The sequence below is a fragment of the Aphelocoma coerulescens genome, chromosome 11 (assembly GCF_041296385.1).
Source record: "Aphelocoma coerulescens isolate FSJ_1873_10779 chromosome 11, UR_Acoe_1.0, whole genome shotgun sequence".
Taxonomy (NCBI): Eukaryota; Metazoa; Chordata; class Aves; order Passeriformes; family Corvidae; genus Aphelocoma; species Aphelocoma coerulescens.
Genome location: NC_091025.1, coordinates 7,309,233 through 7,332,087, shown reverse-complemented (window position 1 = coordinate 7,332,087; position 22,855 = coordinate 7,309,233). Strand labels below are relative to the sequence as shown.

Sequence of the window (22,855 nt, the reverse complement as noted above, 5' to 3'; positions counted from 1 at the left end):
AGAGAGCGGTACCCCATGGGGTCAGGAGCTGGAGTGGTGAAAGTGCCTTGGGAACGCTTCCTAAAAATAGCTGGCTGCCTAAAATCACCGGCTCCCCCGCTGCAGCCCACAGCGACAGAGGGCATTGGGGACCGCAACACCGCTGGATGCATCCTGCAGGCTCTGACAGTCCCTGGGCATCCTGGGCGATGCTGGTGGCCCGGCTGTCCCCATGGCGAGAATTGGGCGATGCCATCATTGGCACATCCACGCCAGCCCGGTGCCCCGTGTACCCTCTCCGCACCCCAGCTGCCAAGCACCCCGGCACGGCGCACTTGCTTGCAGGGTTTTATTGGGAACAGCGTGGTGACATGCAGGGGCTTCACTGTCCCAGGGCTGGCTCCTCCCGGCCCGGCACTGGGCGTCTTTGGTCTACGGCAGCTGAGTCTTGTGCATTCCCAACAGTTTGTGCCAGGGCTTGTGGCTGCTCACCCTCAGTGCCTGTGCCAGCCTGCGGCTCCTCCAGCCCGGCACGGGGCCAGTCCTGCGGCGTGGCACCTACAGAGGTCACAGGTGCTGGTGTAAGCATGGGGGGACCCTTGGTACCCCAATACCTGCTTTAGCAGGGAGGGGACCATCTCACCTTTAGCATCCAAGGTTGGTCCAGGCTCACCCTCCATCTCCGAGAGGGACTCGTGCTTGGTCCTGTGCCTGAGCACAGGCGAACGCCGCAGGCGCAGGGGAACGGTGCCCACTGGGGGAAACACAGCCCAGCCCCATGTTAGGGTGGGGCATGGTGGCCTGGCTCCTGCTGGAACTGATCCCAATGCCAAATTCCCTTTGGGAACTTCTCAGTGCAGCAGTGCCATTGTCTATCACCCACCAGCTGGGACAGGGACCATCACTACACACATGGAACGCCACCACCCACCTCTGCTGGTGATGGGTGCAAGGAGGGGGTGGGGTCCCACTTCAGACCCAACTTACTTCCCAGCTCTGCCGGGCACTCGGGCTCCCTGAGCTGCTCCTCATGGACGGACAACGCTCTGCGGCCGGTCCCCCGTGGCGCTGCCAGCCGTGCCATCAGCCGGTTGTCTGGAAAAGCAATGGGGAGGTGCCATTGGAGGGGAGCCCACAGCACCCCAGTTGGCAGGCCCCATCAGCACCCGGTGCCATATGCTTGGCTCCTTGCTGCCCTCCATTCCCAAGGGCTCCAAGAACAGGCCAGCAGTGGAATGAGGCACCCATGGGCAGCATCCCTACCTTCAGTATTGGGTGGTGTGGGCAGGGTGCCAGCACCCACCTCCCCACCATGGCTGACCCTCCGCGGCAGCGCTGCCGGCACGTTCCTGCCCAGCCGTGGCAGGCTGCTGCTCCAGCCCTCCCGGCCCCCGGGCTCCGGCAGCCCGCTGGGCTCTGCTAGGGTGAAGGAGCGCCGGGGCTGGTCGGAGCTGGTGGCCGGTGGCTCAACGGGCAGCTGCCTTCCCAGGGCTTTCCAGGCTGGCCGGGACTCAGCGCTGGGCTCCATCATGGCGGCCGGGCTGCGGAAGGGTGCGTCTGTGGGGCAGGCAGGATGGAGCTGTGGGTGTCCAGAAGTGACAGCCCCAGGGAATGGTTCTTGGTGCTGGGAACCAGCCTGCAGCCAGTCCAGGGACTTGGCAATGGGCTGGGTGTCCATCCGCCATCACCAGGGATGGGCACCCTTGGGTGTAGGGCACCCTCTCGAGGGTGGAATTCTGCCCATGTGCCTGTGCCCGCAAGTCCCTGTTAGCTCCATTCCCCATGCTTGGTGCTAGGAGAGGGGATAAAGCCCTCTGCCCCAGGGGCTGCTGTGACCCCCCCAGCATGCACTGCTGACCTACCTGTGGACACAGAGTGTGTGCGGGCCTTCAGAGAGGGGGGGGAGTCTGCAGAGCTGTCCACGATGTCCCCTGCAAGCACAAACCACCAGCCAGCATCAGTGAGCTGGGGTCTTCCCAGTGCCACCAGCACCCAGCAGGGGGAAGATGTAGGGGGACCCACAGCTGGGAGTCCACAGGGGCCTGCCCATGGCCACCCATGGGTGCCCAGCTGGGCAGAGGTCAGGGTGGGGAGGGCGTGGCCCCTCACCATCTGAGCCGGCTTTCTTGATCTCGCTGTCTTTGTTCTGCAAGGGGAAAAAAAAACTGGTGAGGGGGTGTCAGGGAGGCAGTGCCCACAGAGATGATGGGTGCAGAGGGCAGAGTGCTGCTGCCAGGCTCTGAGGTGCAGGGGATGGGTGCATGCGGGGAAAGGAGGGACAGACTGACAGACACCATGCAGTGCACAGGAATCCACCCCTTGCAGAGGGTTAGGTGACAGGGCAGAGGCCATGGGCAGTAGCAGCACAGAGCTGGGTGCTGCCAGTCACAGTGGGGAGGTGTCCCCCACTCTTTGGGCCACCATCTCCTACCACCCTGCAGGTGCAGGGTCCATCCCAAAAATGGAGCCAGTCCCCACCTGCTGCTTCTTGCTCTCAGCGGCCGGGCCCTTGGTGACGCCGATGCGATGGAGCATGACTTGCACGCGCTGCTCAAAGGAGCTGGACAACTCCCCCTCGCTCTTCTCCAGGTGCCTCTTCTGCAGGAGAGACACAGCCCTGCCAGGAACATGGACCCACCACAGCACCTATGGCACCCACGCTCCTGCCTGCGGGGCACCCACATTCCCAACCCCAGGCATGCTGCCAGGAGATGGTGACATGGACACGACCCAGTGGGGATATCCCCAGACATCCCTCCAGTGTCCCCGCACACCCTGGTAACCCCACCAGCATCCAGGGTAGGAGCAGCACCCATCAGGCGAGCTGAACAGCAGAGGTGACTTGGTGACTGTGACAGTGCTTACCTTGTCGTGCCTGACCCCCAGTGCATCCTCGTCCTCCCCGGACAGCAAGATGAGCGACTGGGATTTGCCCTCCCGAGAGTACTTGGGCCGGATCCTTCGGGCAGAGTCAGGGGTCTGGCAGTGCTCAGGCTCTGCGTGGGGCTCAGCAGAGAGCCCCCCCTCCTCCGATTTACTCAGGGGCTTCCCTGACTCGCCCGCCTTGCTGGGGGCTCGTAAAATGTCACTGAGCATCGAGCGCCTGCTCCTGGGGGCGGTGGGACCACCCTCGGGCTCCTTCTCACACCTCGAGCCCCGGCTGGATTTGGGTTTCTTGAAGGCAAAAAAATTCCCGATTTTCTTCTTGAGGGTGCGGGAGCCGGAGGGAGCCATAGGGGCTGATCCTGGGCAGGTCTCTGGAGTTGTGGGGCTGGGGAGAGATGAAGCATTGGAAAAGGTGAGCTCCAGGTTGCCAAGAGGTAAGGGATCAGTTTTTTCTCCCTGCCCACCTGAAAGGGATGGATCCAGACCCTGGACACACCACCTGAGATGGCAGTGTCCTGGCCAGGGCACCCATTCCCAGCATGGCTCCCATAGGTGCTGCATCATTGCCTCCCTGCTGCGGAACAGACTACATGGCCACATCCTGCACACCATGGCTGCCATCCCATTCCTCTTCCCTCAGCCTTGCCCTTGGTGATATCCCTGGGTGTGCTGCTTTCCCCAGCATCCCTTTCACACTGGGACCAGCAGCCTTTGCAGGGAGGCTGCTGAAACCCCGGGGACGGGTGTGTGCTGGGCAGGTGAGGGGCCCTGAGCTCCCCCAGGCTTACGGCAGTGTTTCTGTGATGAGCCTCTTGGCAAAGAAGTCCTCCAGCCCCTCGTCCACGCGGGTGATGCTCCTGTCCTCGCTGTTCTCGCAGGCCACGGGCTGCACCTGTGAGTGGCAGTTGCTGTCAGCCCAGCACGGGGCTAAAGGTGCCCCCAGGCACGAAGATGTGTCACCCACCCCTGGGCATGAACAAGTGGGTGCCCCTGCAGGATGGGTGCTGGCACCTTCCATCTCATACCCAGCATTAAAGCCAAACCATGGTGCTATCAGCTGCATCCCAGCTCTGATCCTGCTCCCTCCCTTGAGCACTGGGAGCTCCAGGCAGCCCCAGGCTCCTTCCAACCCCTTGCCCAGCACAGTGGCTGAAGTATGGCACTCGAACTGTGGGAGAAGCCTTTGGCAGGGATGCTTCCTCCATCTGAGCTCCAAGAAACAGACGCCTGTGCTGCTGGTGGGTGATGGAGCAGGTGACCTGCAGGGACCCACATCTGCATCCTTCAGATGCTTCAAGTCCAACCTTGGAGTGCCAGCACAGCCTGAAGGAGAGCCACCTGCTCTATCCCCATAACAAAGTGGCCCATGCCACAGCCAAGTCTTCCTCCAGGGCACCTTCCTCTCCCTGGCATGTGGCACCGCATCAGTGGCTTCCTATCGATGAGAGGGAGGCGCTTTCCCATCGGTGGCATTTCAATCCATAATGACTTTTCATTACGGCTGGATTGATGCCGCTCAGGAGCCGTTCCAGCCAGCTGAGATCTGCTCTCCCTGTCACATCATATCCATCAAAGCCTGTCCTTGCTCAAGCCTTGGCCCACCCCGGGTGCCAGGAGTGCCTGTCCCACTGCAGGGTGATGGTCCCCTGGCCCTGCCAACCTCCAGCACCCACCCTGCCTGTGGGACACAGCTCCTGCCTCCCCTCCGGCCCCATGCCAGCCCTGATCCCACCATGATCCAAGCAAGCATCACCACAGCCGTGTAAGACAGGGCTTTCCAGCAAGTGAGAGGATCCAGCTGCATCACGGTGGCATGGGGGTGAGGTGATGCCAGCAGGATCCAGCCCCAGGGACAGTGACGGAGCTGGACTCGCCACTGACTGCACCCAAAAGTTACTTTTCCTTTGGGAAGGGGGTTGCAAAGGCAGGATTCCCATCCAGTCGCCTGGTGGATGGGGGGAGCACGATCCACCTCATCACGGCTGGCAGAGCCCCACCAGCATCACCGGGAGCCGTGGTGGCCGCCAGTGCTTCAGGGATGATGGATTTTGGATACAGGGGAGCAAATGGAGCTCAGGAGGAGGGAGGCAGCTGGAGCCATTGCCGAACACATCGCTGGTTCTCTGCACCCAAACTCTGCAGGTTTTTTCATTCCTCCCCTGGCTCCCACCGCTCAGCATCTCCCAGTGGGGAGCAGAAAAGAGGATGGATGATTCCCCTCGCCCCCCCAGCCCCTTGCCCATCCTTTCAGGCTGCCCCCCTCCGAGGAGGAGGCTCCGGCAGCAGCTGAAATGCAGAATAATAAACCCGCCGCGTCTTTGCGCATCTCATTTTCCTGCCTCGCAACAAATACTGACCGCAATAATTCACCCAAGAGAAAAAAAAAAAGGAAAAACACACCGAATACACCCCACCTCCCCCGGCAGCCGTGCCCCCCTTACATTCGGCTTGCTGGGCGGCTGCTTGTGCCGGCGGTTGGGCCGGGGCCTGGCTTTGGTGCAATGCTCCAGCTTCTCGCCGGCGGTCGGCAGGTCCATAAGGAATCCGGTGGCGGTGGCAGGCTGCGTGGCGGGGAGCGAGCCGCTCGCAGGCTCAGCATCCTTTGTGGAGGCAGGGCGTGCCGGCGGCGCGGCGGGGCTGAGTGACGGCGGCGCCCGGTGAGCTCGGAGCCCGCTGGCGTCTCGACCCGCTGCCGGCTCCAGCTCCGAGACACCTACGAGAGGCGAGAGTGTCCCTGTTGACACCCGGCCTCGCCAGGCCTCCCCATCATCATCATCATCATCATCACCATCATCATCATCACCGACGCCGTCACCTTCGCCCACGCGTGGAGGGTCAGCGGGGCGCTGGCTCCGCCGCGGGGAGGAGAGCGCGGCCGTGCCCGCCAGGAGCGTGCGTGGCGGCTTTGCGGCGCAGCCCGGGATGGATCCTGCCACCGCCGCCGGAGGGTTGCGTGCAGGGGATGCTGTGGGGGGATTGCGGGGGAATGCTCAGGCGGGGGCCGAGCCGAGCCCCGCAGCCAGCCCCGAGACCTGCAGCAGTGGTACGGCACGAGCCCTGCCAGCGCTGGCCCGGCCAGCAGCACTCACAAACACACTCGTTTTACTCTGCAGGCAGCTCCTCACCCTGCCACGTACCCTCTGGATGGGCGGCAGGGTGCTGCGGGGCTCAGGGACATCGGGGTCCCCTGGGGACACAGGGGTGCTGGAGTCTGCACGAGCTCTGCTTTAGCCAAAGCAGAGTCACCCATCAGCAGCTCATTGTCTGTGCCCCCCACTGAGATTCACCCCCCTCCCAGGCATGCAGGGCTCTGGGGGCAACACCAGCAGCAAGGGAAATGCACGGGCAGCATCTTCTCCCCGAGCTTGTTGGGTGGGTGGGTGATGTCTATGCCCAGGGTGAACCCTGGGATGGCTGTGGGAGATGTCACGGCATCCACAGTCACAGACAAACCTCCCACCCCTGCCTGGCTGTGTGGGGAGGGAGTTCAGGGCATTTACCCTACTGCCCGAGGGCACTGAGCCAGCTGAGGCCCAAAACCAGCCCAAGAGCAAGGCCAAGGTGAGCATCCCCCATAGACCCCAATCACAGTACTGGGAGAGGCTCTCTGAAGAGTCCAGATCCTGCTGCCCTCAGCCTGCAGCATCAACAAGGGGGGCTCTGACCGCGAGGCCCCCAGGTGGCCACTGCAAGCCCCCCGCCCCTGCCATGCCCTGTGGAGGCCCACAGTGAGCCGCAGCAGAGGGACAGTTCCACGGTGACCTTACTTCTCACAGTTGGTGTGGGCCGAATGCTCCTGAAATGCTTGTTTCTCCTCCGCAGGGCCATCTTGTACTGCAGGGAGAGAGGCATGGTGGCAGCTCCAGCATGGACAAGCTGGCTGTGCCAAGAGGTATCCCACGGCAGCCAGAGCCAGCCAGGCTTTGTCCAGTGATGGGTGCAATCCCTCCTTCACCCCTAGGCTCCCAGGGCTGCACCTCCTCGTCTTGTCCCAGCTCCAAAACTACCCATGGTGCTGGATTGGACACTTCTCCATCCAGGACTATGCACTGCACTGGATCCCAAAGCAGCAACAGTAGGACAAGGTAGAAGCAGCTGGGCCGCCACAAGGACACGCTCCCGGTGCCAGCAGCATGGCCTGGCAGGTTAATGGTCCCATTTCCAGTGCTAATTGCCTTAGCACTGCTCTGGGGGGTGCTGGGGGCTGCGTGCACTGGAGAGGCTGCGGCGTTAAGCCCGGCATCATCCGGTAAGGCGGATAAAGGGCAGCTACACCGCAGGCATCACGCGGCCGCAGCGGGTCTGGACCCTACCTCCTCTGCAGCAAGGTCCGGAGGATTCCTGCCCCTCGCCAGCGCGGTGGCATCGTCCTCAGCCGACTCCGGCAGCAGCACCAGGAGGTCGAGCCCCTGCTTGGAGAGGCTCTCTGCCTAAAACCATTAGGAAGCGCTTAAATTATCCCAGGGGCTGAAGCGTGCTCGGCTGCCCTCTGTGCTCCATGCTGCTCTGCTCCCTACCCACGGCTGGGATTTGTGAGCGGATTTAGGCCTGATTAGCCTGCGTCCAGCCCAGTGCAGCTGCCCCGTTGCAGGAGTGGCCGGTGCCTGATGTCACCCCAGCAGCCCCCACCACACGGCAGCAGCACTGGGACTTTGCTCTGATGTTACTGTGACCACACTGGAAGAGGATTGCCTGGGAGGAAAACCAGCCTGCGTGGGAATTGTCCTGCTTCCCAGACTGCAAATCCATGGTCACAGCATTGGCACTCAGGTACCTGGAAAATGCTGGGGTACCCAGACCCCCCATCCTGCATCCCAGCCGCACATCCCCCTCCCACAGGTGCTGGCAGCCCCCAGCACTCACCAGTTTGTACTGGGCGATGGTCAGGTCTCCCAGCACGGCATCCACGATGCAATCAGCCACAGCAGCCGTGACGGACAGCTTGATTTCACTGGGAGCAGAAAGACAGCTCTCAGGGCCAGCACCCACCAGACCTGCAAGCCATGGAGCCACCTCCCAAGGGAGAGCCTTGCTGAGAAGGTGGATGCTTGGCTGTGGCACCCAGAGAGGCATCTAGAACATGCCCATGTGCTGCGGCTCGCTGGGTCTGTGCTGCCAGAGCAGGAATGGGAATAGGCACTGGCTGGGATGGAGAACGCCAAGTGCATCCCCTTGCTGATGGTCAGCGCTCCCCTCTGCCAGCCAAAGGGATGTGCCCGCAGGAACATCTCCCCATGGGTCTCCCCAGCACCCCAGGGACACATCCAAACTGGATCCAAGCTCATGCAGGAAGCAAAACCACAGCTGGAAAAACACAGCAGCAGGGCCCAGCACACCACTACCACCACAGTGTGGGGAGAGGAGAAGTTGGTAGGGAGCCCCCAGAATGCTCCTCTGGCCTCATGGGTCAGTGCAAGTGGCTGAGCGAGAAGGAAGAACAGCACATCACCCACTTCAGCTTGCTGAAGACATCAGTGACCATCTGGTCCAGGACAGCGCTGAGGCTGAGGTGGTCCTGGAGGCAGATCCTCTCCGACATGGCATTGACCAGCTGATCCCTGACCCCGCTCTTCTGCACCACAGCTGGGCACAGGCTGTGCGCTGTGTCCAGCACCGCCTGCATGATTGCCTGAGGTTTGGGGAGGAAAGTGGAAGTTTCAGTGTCTTTTCTATCAGGATTCACACGATTTTCAGTGGACACCATCCCCCTTATCCTTATGGGCAAGGCTGATGAACACCCCGTGCTGTCCATGGGTGCCCACCTGGATTTCCCGGCTGCAGGTCTGTGATGCTTCCTCCATGAGACACTCCAGCTTGTGCTGCAGCTTGCCGTTCTGGTACGGGGTGTTTCCTGCCTCATACAAGAGCGGCAGGATCTGGAAGAGAGACGGTGTGGATCATCCCATGTTGCCTCATCTTCTCTTCCCATACTTCCATGCACACACTGCACCCATGGCTGCCCCATGGAAGAGCATCACCTGCATCCGCTGGGAAGACCTAGTGATCTTCTGGCTTTGCTGGTCCAGGTTTGGGCATCCTCATTCCTCATAATCCCTGTGTCCCCTCAATTTCTCCCCACCACCCACTGACTCTCCTTCCCCTCTTGCAACCCACTACGTTGCTACCTGCATCGGGGAGATCCTTACCCAACCCTTTCACCACCTTTCCAACATTAGTACTGTCTTCTTAAATCCTATCTCTGCCAGATTAAGTAACCAGGCAGGTGCCAGAGAGTTGGGGAAAAGGGGAAAGGAGATGGTTTGAAGATAAGTAGAGGAGGAGGTGGAAAAAGTACAGTGGGGAGAGAGAACTGAGACCAAGAAGATCAAACCAGGTCTGACAGACTCAGGAGCTGCCAAGCCAAACACAGTGGATTTTGTCATGGGCTGATGGAGCATTCTCATTGCTGGGGCAGGATGAAGGTGCTGCAGGGAGGGACCCTCAGGGATTCAGGGAGGTTTCTCACCAGTGTGGGCATCTGTGGGTTGCAGGGTGTGCTCACAGCTGGAGCACCCATCTCTCCCAAGGAGGGACCTGTGAGCATGGGATGCCAGAGGAAGAGGGGGTTGTAACCCTGTGGGGGGTGTGCACAGCTGTGTGTCTCTGGGACAAGGGGACTAGGAACACTTTGATCTTTGTTCTAGAAGGGAATTCAGAAATTCTCAGCTGTTCTTTAACGTTTGCAAGTGCTCAGTGGTGTGCATCTGTTGCATCGACATTCTGGAATTCCCTGACTCCTGGTTAATGATGTCATTAACTAATCAATGCCCTGCTTCGATCCCGAATGGACGCCGGGTGAGCTGAGGGGGCTTCCCACGCGGTGGACTCACGCTGACAGAGAGGTTGGCATTCCTGATGGCCTCCTCAGCGCAGAGGATGTCCGTCTCCACCTCCCTGCCCGTGCAGGTGCTCAGGATGTCAACGTGCTTCTGCACACTCAGGCAGATCTCATTCACCATCTGGAGCACAGAGAGGCTGCGTCATGTGCCGACGCTGGAGCAGCACTGCCAGTTCCCCTCCTTGCTGTGACTTTCCCAGAGAAGAGTGTGCTCAGAGGGGGCACAGGCAGGTTCCAGCCTCCCAGAGCATCCCTGCCTAATAATCAGGGATGCCACATGGCTGGGATTTGCTGGCAAGAGTGCCCAGGGGGCAGGAACACACTGTATAGGTTAGCATAGCAGCAAGTTATCTCAGCAGTGCATATGCATGAAATGCATGGATGCAGTTAGCAGGATTCCAGGAGATTTGCTTTCCATCCGCCCCCACCCTCACCACAGAACCATGAAATGGTGTGGGTTGGAAGGGATCTTAAACATCCTCCCATTCCAACCCCCCTGCCATGGTCAGGGACACCTTCCACTAGACCAGGTTGCTCCAAGCTCAACCTTGAACACTTGAACTTTCAGAGATTTGTCATCCACAATTTCTCTGAGCAACCTGTTCCATCCCTCCAATCTGCTCTGCCTACTCAGGAAAGGTTAAAAGGGTGTTTTGCTGCTTGGAAGAGCTCACATGAGCACGTCAGGGTCGTTTGGGGCAGGGGAGGAGCAGCCCCATGCAGTAATTTGTCCATCAAACCTGTTCGGAAGAGGTGGTGAGGATGCCCTGCTGCAGGCGGAAGGTCTGTGCCGGCAGCGTCTGCCGCAGCTGGTTTCTCGTCAGGCAGGACTGGAGCTGCAAAGGCAAGAGGCCATGAGCAGTGATGGTGGCCCCTGGCCCTGCATCCCCCAACCCACATCCCCCCACCTTGTGCACGGCCTCCTCCGTCCTCTCGGGGTTGCTGCGATAGGCCTGTGCCACGTCGCTCATCGGCAGCGGCATCGACTTGAGCGTGTAATTCCTGTGAGGCATAGTGGGGTGAGCAGGTGCTCACCAGGGTTCATCCCCCCTCTTCATGTCCCCACAGACATGACAGACAGGTTCAGAGCCCACCCAACGGCAGCCTGGACGTTGTCCCAAGGTCCAGCCCTGGAGATAGGGATGGCCAAACTCTGGGCATAGCAAACCCTGATGGGGTGGCAGTGACCACCTGCCCAGGCTCTCCATGCATCCCTCTTTCTTCAGACCTCCAGAGATCTGCACAACCAAACACCAGACCTGGAGGTGGGTGTGCTCAGCAGGTGAACAGCCTCTACCCATCTGTCATGGGCAGGGAGGAGAGGAACATCACATCACCACCACCAGCAGCTCCCCCCGTGCTCACTGGGGGCTCCTTGGGTGACATGAGGCCATGCTGGTTGGAATGCAGAGCCCAGGGGAGTCCCTGAGGTTGGTAATGGAGGTGCCATCACCAGATGGGTGTCAGGTTGCTTTGCTGGCTGCAAGATCAGAGTTGTGGACCAACTCCCTTGGGACATGCATGAAACTGTGATGGCCTTGCTGTTCAAAGGTAAAAAAGGTCCTGAGGACAGTGACATGCTGATGACAGAGGCTCTTTTGCACAGCAGTAGCAAGCCAGGAGGATCAAGAGGCTCCTTCCTTACCTCTCCAGAGCTTGAGCCACCTCCAGCAGCCCGTGAGCAGTTGTGTTGTTCCTGTCCCAAACCACAGTTCTGCAAAAAGAAGGACGTGGGTGAGCCCTGCCCACACCCACACTGCCCTGAGGTGGGCTGGCAAGAGTCATTCCAAGGCTGACCCCAGGCACCAGAGAGCCTAAAAATGGGGTTAAAAATTACAATTTTCAGTATCCAAAATCTAAACTTGGACCTTGCAGGGAGCTGTAAATTAGGTGGGTGCCTGGAGGGAGTGAAGGACTGGAAGGACATATTCAGGCACCATCCTGCAGGCAGGGACAGATGTCTCCCAGAGGAACAACCCTGGCTGAACACCATTCCCTGTCCTTTGCAGACACTCCTGCTCTGGCTTTGTGTACCCAATGTGGTCCAAAATGGCATTTTAGGAACTGATGGCAGAGCATGAGGCAAGGGCAGTGACTGCAAAGGTCTGTCTGCAGCATGCTGGGCTGTGCAGGAGCCTGGAAAAGAGCTGGTAAGCACCAGGGCAGGCACTGAGCTGCTCTCTTGCCCCTCACATGTCCCCTGCCAGCACTGCCAGATGACTGCCATGGGTGCAAAATACAGTCATAGCATCCAACCATGTACGAGGAGTGGTCCAGGAGCGCATCCATGGCTGCCAGGAGCCTTGACAAGCCTCCTTTGATGGCATCAGCATCACAACCATCATATCAGGGCCACCTGGCACAGGGTCACCCACAGCATATTACAGAGCTGCTGCTACCTGAGTTTGGTGTTGATCTGCAGGGCCTTGGCGAGCATCTTGGCCCCCGTGTCCCCCATGGCATTGCCGCTGATGTCCAGGGAGACGAGGCTGGTGTTACTGCCCAGGGCACTCAGCAGGACATTGGTTCCCAGTTTGAGGCGCGATTCAGCCACGGACAGTGACTGCAGAGGCTAGAAAAAGGACAAGGAGGGGGCCAGGTGGCCAGGACACGTGTCAAGGTGCATGTCACCCTTCAGATACAGCCTCCGTCCCTGTCCAGCAGCCTCTGGGATGGTGCTGGTTTTGGAGAGACCGAGTGATGCTGAACCCCAAGAAACAGGAAGGCAATGAGTGCTTAGGCAACAGGCTGGATTTAGCTCAGATGCCTGGCAGGCAGTGAGGAGAAAAGAGAGGTTTTTGGGAAAGCTGTGCTGAATCCAGGTTACATCAAGTGTCTCCTCCATGCCTTTAGCCAGACACAGGCTCCCGTTTTCCCAGATGAATGGGAACAGCTCCCACTTCTCTGTCTGAGCATCTGCTTCAGACTGAGGAAAATAAAAGCAGAAGGACTTGAATGGCAGTGGGAGAGGGGGAGGATTGCTCCCAGGCTGCATGGGAGGGATCCGGATGGCACCCCGGCATGGAGACTGCACAGAGGTGGCAGAGGGTGACCAGGAGCACGGATGGGATGGTTGGGGTGGCCGAGGGCAAGCTGGACTCACACAATCCTCCTCCTGGGTGAGCTGGACAATGCGGTGCAGGACATCCAATAGACCTTCCCTGTGGGAGAGATGGTGTGTGTAGGGGTTCCTTGTGCATGCCCTGGGGCCACAGATGCAGCTGGCAGAGCTCTGTCCTCCCTCCCACTCTTGCCTGGGCTGTGACCTGTCTCTGACTCTGCACCAGGTGCTGGCAATGATGCCCCTTCCTGTTGCATTGGAGCAGCCAGGGTGGGCAGGCAATTCCTGCCAGCCCATGGGCTTTTGATGGGGAGAGAGAGTCACGGTGGGTGCACTATTCCAGGATGGCTCCCAGCCTGGGCGCCGCTGCTTTGCACTCACTTGGATTTGATGCTGAAGTTCTTCCCCAGGGAGACGTGCCTGATGGATTTGCTTCTGCCAATGGAGAGCACCAGTGTCACCATGTCGGGGTCAAAGCCTGCAGGAGATGGGAGACTCCCACCAAGATGCTCCAACAAATCCACAGAGGTAGCACCAAGGTGGCCCCTCGTAGGAGACCTGCAGAGCCACCAAGCTGCCACAGTGGGATGCTGGAGATGCTCAGGGAAGATCCTGAGCATCTTCCTTCCTTCCTGGCTTCCCCAAGGAGACAGAAGACCTGTGCAGACCTGGGGTCCCTGGGAAGTGAAATTTCTAGGTGAAATTAACAACTGGCAGAGGTGATGTTTGTCATGATTAGGATCACTTGCCCATGGCTTTGGAGGCCACAGCAGGACCAGGTTGGCAGCAGAGGCTGCAAACACCTGCAGAGTGGTGGGAAGAGTTTCTACCCAGGGAAACCCTTTCAGTGCTCCAAACCCTGAGCCAGCAACATGAGACCACTTCAGATTCAGTGAACTGAAGAGGACTGTACCAACAAAGGTGTGAAATAAGAGATTTTGGCAAGTCCTGAGGCAGGAGGGCATAAAGAAATCACCTGACTCCCTGTGCTGGGTGAGTGGACATGCAGGTCCAGGAGATGGAGGAGATCTTCTCCAGGCTGGGAAAAAGCAACCTACCATTGTCAGACAAGTCCAGGTCACTGATGGAGCTGGCATCGGGGATGAGATCCTGGATGACTTGGGCCCCTGCTGACCTCAGCTTGGAAGAAACAGCAAGACATCAGTACAAGAGGAGGCAGCGAGCCCTGCAAACAAGATCCTGCTCTCGGGGAGGTCAGACAGGGCACGGACCTGCCCACACTGCCACAGTGGGACCCCCTCGCCAGAGGAGTGGTGCCCATGGCTGCTGGACCCTCACCTCACAGCTGCTAAGATCCAGGTGCAGGTCACTGATGTGACTGTTGTCTGCCAACCCTTGCAGCAATGCCCTGGAAAAGTCACCAAAGCCCCCCCATCAGTGCGAGAAATGGGGGCACCAGCACCTGCCATGGGGCACCCCCAGTGCTCCAGGCAGTGGAAGTGGGATGCTGGAGAAGGCATCTTTCCCAGAGCTCTGCCTCTCACAGCCCCTTCCATCCATCCTCCCCTGGGCTGGCCTCCCCAGGCTATGCCCACCCCTAATCCATTCCCCTCAGCCCAACCTCACCTTACGACGTCGGCTGGCAGCTTGGTACCTGCCAGGGAGATGTGCCTAAGGGAGCAGGCCTGGCTGAAAAACTCCTTGATGTCAGGAGAGATGATTTTCACCCTCCTGAAAAGGATGGGCACAACATGGCATCATCTGCCACCCAGGACCAGACGCCCCCTGGGTGCCACACCCCCTCACGCCATCCCAGGGCTTACTTGTGGGAGTACACGTTTTTGGAGAGATCCAGGTGGATGAGGCTGGTGTGGGATCCGTGGAGCAGGGCTCCAAAGAGCTGCCAGGGTGAGGATGTGAGCCATGTGGAGGGGGACCCAGAGGCGATGCAGCCCCTCACAAAGCCCAGGGATGGAGGGGGACTGAGGGCGCTCACTGCATGGTACTCACAGCATCCAAAGGACAATCTGTGCCAGCCAGGCTGAGGTGGGAGAGCGAGTGGCAGTGGCGGAGGAGGCTCTGCAGGTTCTGTGAGCAGAGGGCGCTCAGCAGCTTTGCCCCTGAATCCCACCCAGCACCCTGCAGCCCTGGAATCCCATCTCCAGCCTGTCTCCTCCCTCCTGCTGAGCACAGGGTGAATCCTGCGCACAGGAACCCACTCTCTCACGGGATACATCCTTGCTCCAGATGGCATCTCCCACACTCCCACAAGGGGAAGTCCCCAGGGTGTCCCCAGCTGCTCCCAGCCCGGCATGGGGGAGTTGCAGCCATGATGACCCCATCCCTGGGGTGCTGCAGGGCAGGGCACAGACCAGAGGAGACCAAAGCCATCCAAACCACACTGGGGACAGAGTCTGAGTGATGTCACCCCATAACAGCACGTGAACTCACACTGATGTCATCCCCAGCCAGCGTGCCAGGGTTTCCAGAGAGGTCCAAGTGCCGGAGGGAGAATCCAATGGCTTTGTTATCTGTGAGGGCCTTGCATAATGTGCTCATCCCTGCTCGAAGAGAGTGGGAGAGATGGATGGCTACAGGCCCCCTGCCCTGGGGAGAGCCGTGGAACAGAGCAAAGGAACTTCCCTCCAGCTGGGGCAGCAGGACATCGCATCCACAAAGATGCCTTTTCCAGGGTGTCCCTGCAGCCCCTCCAGTCACTCCTTTTGTGGAGGGGGGCAAGGGCACCTGGGCTGTACCTTTGGCTGTGAGCATTGTCCTGGCCAAGCTGAGGCTCTGCAGACCCTTGGGACTCTTCTCCACGTGCCGGCTGAAGGCAATGACCCCTGATGAGAGCAGAGAGCCCTGAATGGCTGTGCAGGCACAGCTGGGTGCCCATCCCACCCTGAGCTGCAGCCTCCAGGACAGGAGGCAGCTGCTGGTGGAATCTGGAGTTGAACATCAGTTTTTGTGGGTGTAAACTCATCCCAGCCCAGGATTTGAGTACCTCTGTCTTCCAGCTGGTTGCCAGCAAGGTTGATGGTGTGCAGGACGGAGTCGGGATGGCTGCTGAGCACCTGGGCCATCCTCTGCACAAAGTCACTGTGGGGAGAAGGGTCACCCATCTGAGCAAGGTTTGGACACCTCCAGGAAACACAGCCACCAACCCTGTAGCCTTACAGACCATGCCACCAGGCTGCCAAGACCCAGCTCATTGCTGCCTTGCAACACCTTCACTTACGCTTTCAACCCACTGTTCTCCAGCACCAGCTCCTCCAATGTCACCGATTTGCTGAGCATGTAGAGCAGCTGCTCTGAAATCTCCTGATTCTGGCAGGGAAGAAGAAAGCCTTTCTAGGAACCCGGCCACCTCTGGTGCACCCAGAGCCACGGCACCGGCACTCACCAGCCTGAAGTCCTTGCAGGAGAGCTTGGTGAACCACAGGTTGAAGGACAAGGCAGCGACACTCAGCGCCACGTCCCTGCAGCGTGAGAGGGATGAGAGAGTCAAGGGCCAGGATGAGCCAAGGCTGGTCCCAAATGGGTGACCCAAAACACCCAGCTGGGGGCTGTCCCAAGACATCCAGCCCCAGTGTGCCCCAAGAAACTCAGGATGCCAGAGCACACCCATCCTGTGGTGGCCCAACACATCCAAACCCGAGGTGCTCCAACTGACTGAACCCTGGGATGCTCCAAGACACCCAACCTCAATGTGCCCCAACACAACGTTCAACAGAACAGGACTGGGGACTGTGGCTTTAAAGCAATCCACAGGTACCGATCATCTTCCCCAGATTATTCCCTTGGGGAAAATAAAATGAATCAAAATATTTGCATGCTTCTATCTAAACCTCAGTGTCTAAAATTCTTTTTGACTCTGAGCTCTCATGTGAGCAACACCACAGGTTTTGCTCGAGTGGAAACAAGTTTCTTTTTTACTTCCTCATCCAAAGAAATCTCTAAAACCGTCTCCTTTTTGGCCAGCTGAACACAGATCCCCTGTTCCCCAAAACACTCAACCCAGAACTTTGACTCGCTGAAGCCCAGCCTGGCTGTTGCCTCCCCTGACAGCTGAGCCCTTGCTCCATCTTTCTTGGGATGGAGACATGGCTGAGCCCCACAGGGAGAACGCCAGGCACAACTGGAGCTCAGGGCCCCACTATCAGATTATAATCAGGTGATAACAAGGCTATAACAGATCTCTGGGGGGGCTGGTAGGGAGCAGTGCAAGTTTCGGGGTGGAGAGCGGCACCAGCTGCTTTGCATAGGGAAACACCTGACAGCCACGAGCTGTGAGAAGCAGCCGTGACGTTGGGTTTTCAGCCCCATAAACAGCTCCCAGGCTGATCTAAGAGTTAAAAATGAACAGAGAGGCTGCCTGGACTCTCAGCTGCTGCCCCCTGGGACAGAGCACAGCACGTTTGGTGTGGGTGAGTGTCAGGCTGCAGATGTGGCACCCCTGGAGCGTGTAAGCTATAAAAGCTTCCAACATGGACAGAAGAACGTGCTGGGCCCCCCAGTAGGGACAGGGAGAATGAGGATGAGTGCTGGTGTGGCATGGGACACTGCAGGCAGCACGGCTGGGGGACTCACCGGCTCTCCAGGTGGCTGAAGTCCAGCAGGTTGAACTCCCGGCAGTCCTGGCTGTGGTAAATGTTGTCCACATCCTTCCCAGAAGGATGGACACATGGATCAGGCTCAGCCCTGAGTCCTGGGGTCGGCTCAGGTGCCTGGTGCTGCTGGAGGGAGCTGAGCCCTTGGGGCCTCCCTTCTGGGGACTCCCTTGCCTAAACCCCAAGCCCAAAACCTTCCCCAGTGCTCTGGCTGGCAGGGGGACATGTCCCGGCTTGGTGGGACAGATTGGTGGGTCTTGGACAACTTCTGCAGGGAATGGTCAGAAGGCAACGCACCCCAGGCTGGTGGGAGCGAGGTGTGGGGAGAGGGGGCTGGGATCAGTGTCCAGAGGAAGGGGGGACAGCAGGTCCTGCTATGGCTGGGTCCCAGCAGGATTCTCCTCTACTAGAACACCCAGCAAGGTCCCAGATTTCCAGGGGCTCTCCTTAGGTCACAATCTGGGAAACAACCTGGCCCAAGACACCCCTCTCCCACCTTCACTTTGATTCCAGCCCACCAAGGACCAGGGGGCACCCAAGCCAGGCAAAGCTGCAGTTCCCAGATCTGGGCTGCCCCAGCCACAGCAGCTCCATGAGGCACCCACGAGCATCCTGGTTCCCTGCACACCAAGTGACACACTGCTACTGCCTGCACACAGGGGATGGACCAGCTTACCCACTGGATCTCCTCACGGAAGGCAAAGCCATTGTAGTCACACAGAGCAGCGTAGGTCTCTGAAAACCCCCCTGCGAAGAGAAAGCAGTCTTGGGGGCAGACCTTCCCATGGGAACACGGAGGAGAACTTGGGGAGAGTGGCAAACAGGAGAGGGATGACAGGGACTCAGAAGGGATGCTGAGGGCTCCCCCTTCCCTCCTCAAAGGGGAGAGAGATCTACTGTCAGCCCCAAAATGGGGGCTTTGGCTTGCTTTGCTTGATCCGTGTGGGTACCAGGCCAGGCACATTGGTACGGTGATAATGGAGGTATCCTGCTCCAGACCAGGCTACAGGAAAAGCTCCTGGCTCTGCAGTGGTGCCACATGAGGTGGGTAGAAGCATCCACAGCTACAGGTTCTCGCAGATAGATATGGAGCATCATTGCCCACTGTCCTGCTCCTTTCTGGGGAGCTACCTCCCCTCAAACCTGCTCCTGCCCCGTGGGATGGGGTGGGCTGGTGGACAGCAGACCTCAGTAGCAGGGCTCCATCTGACCAAAGCCACCACAGGTGCCCTGCCAGCAGAGGTGGGGGCAGTCAGCAGAGCTGGTGTTGATGGATACAGGACTGGAATAGCCCCAGGGTGCTCCAACCCTCCTGGTCCTGCCTGAGGGAGGTTATGGCAGGACTTACCACAAGGCCCAGGGTTGCTCTGCAGCATTTCCTCCAGTGAGTCTGTGATCTGCTGGATCCTCTCATACAGGCTGGGGGGGCAGTTCTTGAGCAGCGTCCTGGGGAGGGAGCAGAGGGGTGTGTCAGGGTGGGCCAGGAGAGCATCCCCACCACTTTATGCTTAGCTACAACCCTTGTGTATAGGGTGGGCAAAAATATTCAATCAGGGAGCAGGGTCTCACCTCCATCCATGTGTTTTACTCCTGCTAAAAGCACTGTTGTGCACCCATCCTATATTTGGGATTTTCTAGCTGCAGGTGTCCTGGTTCAGGGCAGGTGGGTTGGAACTAGATGATCCTTACGGTTTGTTCCAACCCAAACCCTTCCAGGATTCTATGATTTGGGGCTTTTCTGGGCAAAGGGGTTGCTCTGGTACCTACACAACCACCCCTGGGGAGCAGAAGACCCTTACCCAAGGGATGAGTCTGGAAAGACTTTCTTAAGTGACATGGTGACATGGATAACAACTTGCTCCAAATCATCCAAGGACATGAACCGGAAGGCATAAGACGCTGCATCTGTTTCTATGACAACCTGCAGGGTCCAAAGGACGAGAGATGCCTGAGTGAGCTGGCAGCACACAGCGTCCCCAAGCCCCGAGACATGGTGGTGACAGCCATCAGCTCCTCACTGCCAACCCAGTTGGAGCACCATAAGCGCAGGGAATGCTGCGAGCACCAGGAATTTAGGATAAAATACATTTGTGTGCCAGAATAAGGCATAAACCTCCTGAAAATTCAACTTAAGCTGATACAGGCAGCCCAGTGCAGTGGGGTGAGAACAGCCTTGTCTCTGCCTGCAGCAGCCGCAGCTGGAGGATGGAGGTTTCCTCCCTGAATTTTTTAATCGAGATTTGGGGCTTTTTTAGCTTATGGTTCCTACCAGGAAAAAAAAAAAAAAAATCCCATGGCAACATGCTCCCTGATTTAATTACACACTGATTGAGGCGTGGGAGCAAGATGACAATTATCTGCTGGCATCGCGCGAGGATGGTGCTTCCACCAGTGCCCGGGGCTGTGGAGGCAGGAGAGCGTGGGACTGCCTGCACATTAACAATCCCTGGGCTTTCCACATCCCAGTCAGATGTCTTGCCCCCCTCCACCCTGATGTTTCAACCCCCTGCACCCCTCTGTCTCTGCCCAGCTCCTTCAGTTCTCTCCCAGAGCTCAGCCACGCAGCCTGCTGAGCAGCAGAAACCCCGTGTGGAGGCTGAGGCCATGGTGGCTGATGATGCTTTAACAAGAAAAAGCCAGACAAGAGGTTAGAAAGGACCACAGCCTTGTTTCGGTCAATATGTCCAAGCCTTGATATCCAGATCCTCTCTTCCATGGTTCCCACTGCCACATCTGCCCTAGGTGCCCGCCTCTCTCTAAGAGGATTAACGGGGTTTAAAACACCCTCCTGCTAAATTTGTCTTCACCTTGGTAAGCCTGCAGCCATTTGTCACCTTGTCCCTGTGGAGTGGGAGGTGCCGTGCCCAGGCACTGTCTGTGGATGCCAGAGGGGAAGAAGTGCAGGCACCCACTCAGCACCCCTGGGTGCCTCCCTGCACATCCAGCTCCGGAGCAGTACCTCTCATGAGGCTGTAAGAGGATTTCTTTAGAGGAGGAACAGGGACAAGTTCCCTGTGGAGCTCTCAGGGATCAACACTGAGGTGACCCTCAATGTGCAGTGGGGGACCAGAACACCCCCAGACCCTGTGGTGGGCTCCGGACCAGGGTTTGCCATGGGGCAGCGGGAAGAAGGTTGTGTTTGTCCCAGTTGCTGGTGCCACTCACCACACTGGGCTCTTGGACCGTCATCTCCCTCACCTCCAGGAAGCTGAAGCTGCTGTGAACCTGTGGGTCAGAGGAGCAGGATCAGCCCAAGTGCTGATGGAGAAAGGAAACCCAAGGGTTAACATCAACTCCTGCACTTTCCCATGCCTCAAGTAGTGCTTGGCCTTGGCCCCACCCTCCACCACCCTCCAAACAAGACCCCCTCGCCTTCCCCCCATCCCTTTCCTCATCCTGCTCTTGAGGGCTTCCCAGACCCAGTGGCCCAGGTGACTCGTGGGTCACTCACCCCGGTGCCCCAAGCCCCCCCAGGAACCACAGGGCTTCACCATGGCACAGGGTCCCCACACTTACCCTCACTGGCAGCATCACAGGCAGCACATAGGCTCGCCAGGGTGTCAGGACCTAGGCAAGGTGTGACAAGGGACCATGGTGACATGGGAGTCACCCCTGTCCCTCACTGCAGCCGTGAAACAGCTTCCCGGGGAAACCAGGAAAGTGGGAACCAGGCTGGACTCTGCACATACCAAGATAAAGTCGTCATACTTGGATTTCACCTGCAGCTGGATGCTCAGCACCAGGAGCACCTTCTTTGTCCCCAGGAAGGTGGTGATGCCCTCTGAAAAGACCAATGTCCGCATCAAATGAGGTGGCTGAAGTCACCTTGGTCCTCTCCCACATGCCCTGCTGCCCTTGGGGATACTGTCCCCACCTGAACCGTCTCTCCCTCCACACCTGACAGTCAGACCCTGGTTGCTCTCTGACAAACCACACACTTCACCAGCTGTGAGTCTTCTTTGCTGCTCGGGTGATGCTCAGGTGATGCGCCCACCTCCCCAAATTCTGCCACAGCCTCAAACCACGCACAGGGCTTTGGGGTCGCTGGTTCACACTGCCTGTGCTGCCTCACCCACTGGGAGGTGGCACTAAGTGACAAGAGGGTCCTGATTTCTCTTACTTCCTGTCCAAATTTACCACTGGGGAGCAACTGGTCACAAGTCCATCCTCTCCACAGAGCAGCCAGGGCGGTCACATGTGCCAACCTCCCCAAGTTCACAGTCTGGTCACTCCCACGGTCACTGGGCCACTGTGAGCATTGCTCCTGCCTTGAGCACCACCTCCCTGCCTGCCTGATTCATGCCTCTCACTGGGAGAAACAGAACCAAAACCACAGCTGTCCATCACTGTGCAGAGCAAACCAGGCTCTCACAATGACACCGAGCCCTGCAGGTCCAGGGGCTTGAGCCACGTGTCTCCAGGGACCCACCCTGGTAGAGCCAGGACCTGAGGCTGTGGGAACACAGTGACTCAGCTCCTTCCCATCTCACTGCAAGCCTCGATGGGGCTGATGAGGCTGAAGGACCCCGAGATGTCTGTGGCCTTCTGCTTTTTCAATCAGCCAAGAGAAGGCTGTGAGCAGTGGTACTTCACAGCCCCCCATGCTGAGCTGCAGGCTGTGCCTTCCTGGGGAGCTGCCAGGGACCCCCCAACTGGCCAGAGCAACCCCAGCCCATGGGACTGAGCAGCACCAAGCTGCACCCACAAACCTGGCAGCTTGAGCTGTGCAGAATCCCATCCTTGAGGAGCCAGGTTGTCTGGGGATGCTCTTGGTCCGAGCTCCATCCTCAGGCAAATTAATTTTGTGGACAAGAAGAAACCCCAGACACTGCTTGGACCCCCCTGAACCTCAGCTGCTACTGCTGAGGGAGCCGAAAGCAGCTCTGCCAACCCCAGCGAGGCAAATTGGGGCCAAGCAGGCCCCGTACGGGTGCTTTCCATGTGGCAGCGATGCCCCGGCAGCGCGGCGGCGGGCGATGCTTACCTTGCAGCTCAGCAGGGATCCCTCCCGGGGACGCAGCCATGATTGGGACCACGGGGTCACCTGCCCGGGTATGCGGGTGTCAGGGCAGCATCCTTGGGCGCCGCGGGAAAGGCACCCTGCCGGGAGGAAGCGCTGAGGTTACCAACCGGCAGCGCCGCCGCCTCGGTGCCTCCTCCCCCTCCCGGTGCCTCTTCCTGCCCCGTCAGGCGAGATTTACCGCCTGAGCAAGAGAAGAGAAATGAAAGCGACGGTGCCCACAGCCCACCGGCCCCGCCGGGAGGAGAGGGCGGCACTACCCAGCACCCTTCTTCTCCCGCGTGGCTTCCCCTGGGTTGGCAGGACACCCCTCCAGTGCCTCCCAGCACGAAGCAGTAGCATCTCCCCATCACCCTCCAGCCTTCCAGGTTTGAGGGTCCATGACCTCTGCCTGTCCCACAGCTTCCCGAGGTGCTTCATGGGGACATATTTCTGCCTAAAGATGGCCGGTGAGTGAGGCAAGGGCAAGTCTACTCTTCCCAGCACTGGGCAGTCAGCCC

General features: G+C 58.9%; 1 protein-coding gene across 1 annotated transcript; it reads right to left on the bottom strand.

Annotated features, from left to right (window-relative positions):
• Window positions 1-313: 313 nt before the first annotated feature.
• On the bottom strand, window positions 314-22,393 carry CARMIL2 (capping protein regulator and myosin 1 linker 2). The gene is made up of 40 exons (XM_069026794.1): window positions 22,320-22,393; window positions 21,025-21,116; window positions 20,852-20,902; window positions 20,501-20,560; window positions 19,135-19,256; window positions 18,684-18,781; window positions 18,012-18,082; window positions 17,316-17,389; window positions 16,129-16,204; window positions 15,964-16,052; window positions 15,730-15,824; window positions 15,482-15,568; window positions 15,177-15,286; window positions 14,736-14,813; window positions 14,549-14,625; window positions 14,352-14,456; window positions 14,064-14,133; window positions 13,823-13,904; window positions 13,146-13,242; window positions 12,807-12,864; window positions 12,103-12,275; window positions 11,349-11,417; window positions 10,612-10,705; window positions 10,444-10,539; window positions 9,696-9,824; window positions 8,628-8,741; window positions 8,319-8,494; window positions 7,729-7,816; window positions 7,179-7,295; window positions 6,633-6,699; window positions 5,307-5,830; window positions 3,654-3,757; window positions 2,845-3,250; window positions 2,458-2,577; window positions 2,089-2,125; window positions 1,842-1,910; window positions 1,243-1,536; window positions 967-1,074; window positions 623-733; window positions 314-537 (listed from the first exon to the last, which is right to left on the bottom strand). The coding sequence occupies exons 1-40, from the start codon at window positions 22,357-22,359 to the stop codon at window positions 362-364; spliced, it is 4,704 nt and encodes a 1,567-aa protein (XP_068882895.1). The 5' UTR covers window positions 22,360-22,393; the 3' UTR covers window positions 314-361.
• Window positions 22,394-22,855: the final 462 nt, after the last annotated feature.

Excerpts from the sequence above, each read along its gene's own strand:
- CARMIL2 (XM_069026794.1), bottom strand. The coding sequence starts at position 22,359 with ATGGCTGCGTCCCCGGGAGGGATCCCTGCTGAGCTGCAAG. Across the intron at positions 16,053-16,128 it reads CCTGCAAGGACTTCAGGCTG|AATCAGGAGATTTCAGAGCA; the intron begins GTGAGTGCCGGT and ends CTTCCCTGCCAG. Across the intron at positions 15,569-15,729 it reads CAACCAGCTGGAAGACAGAG|GGGTCATTGCCTTCAGCCGG; the intron begins GTACTCAAATCC and ends TGCTCTCATCAG.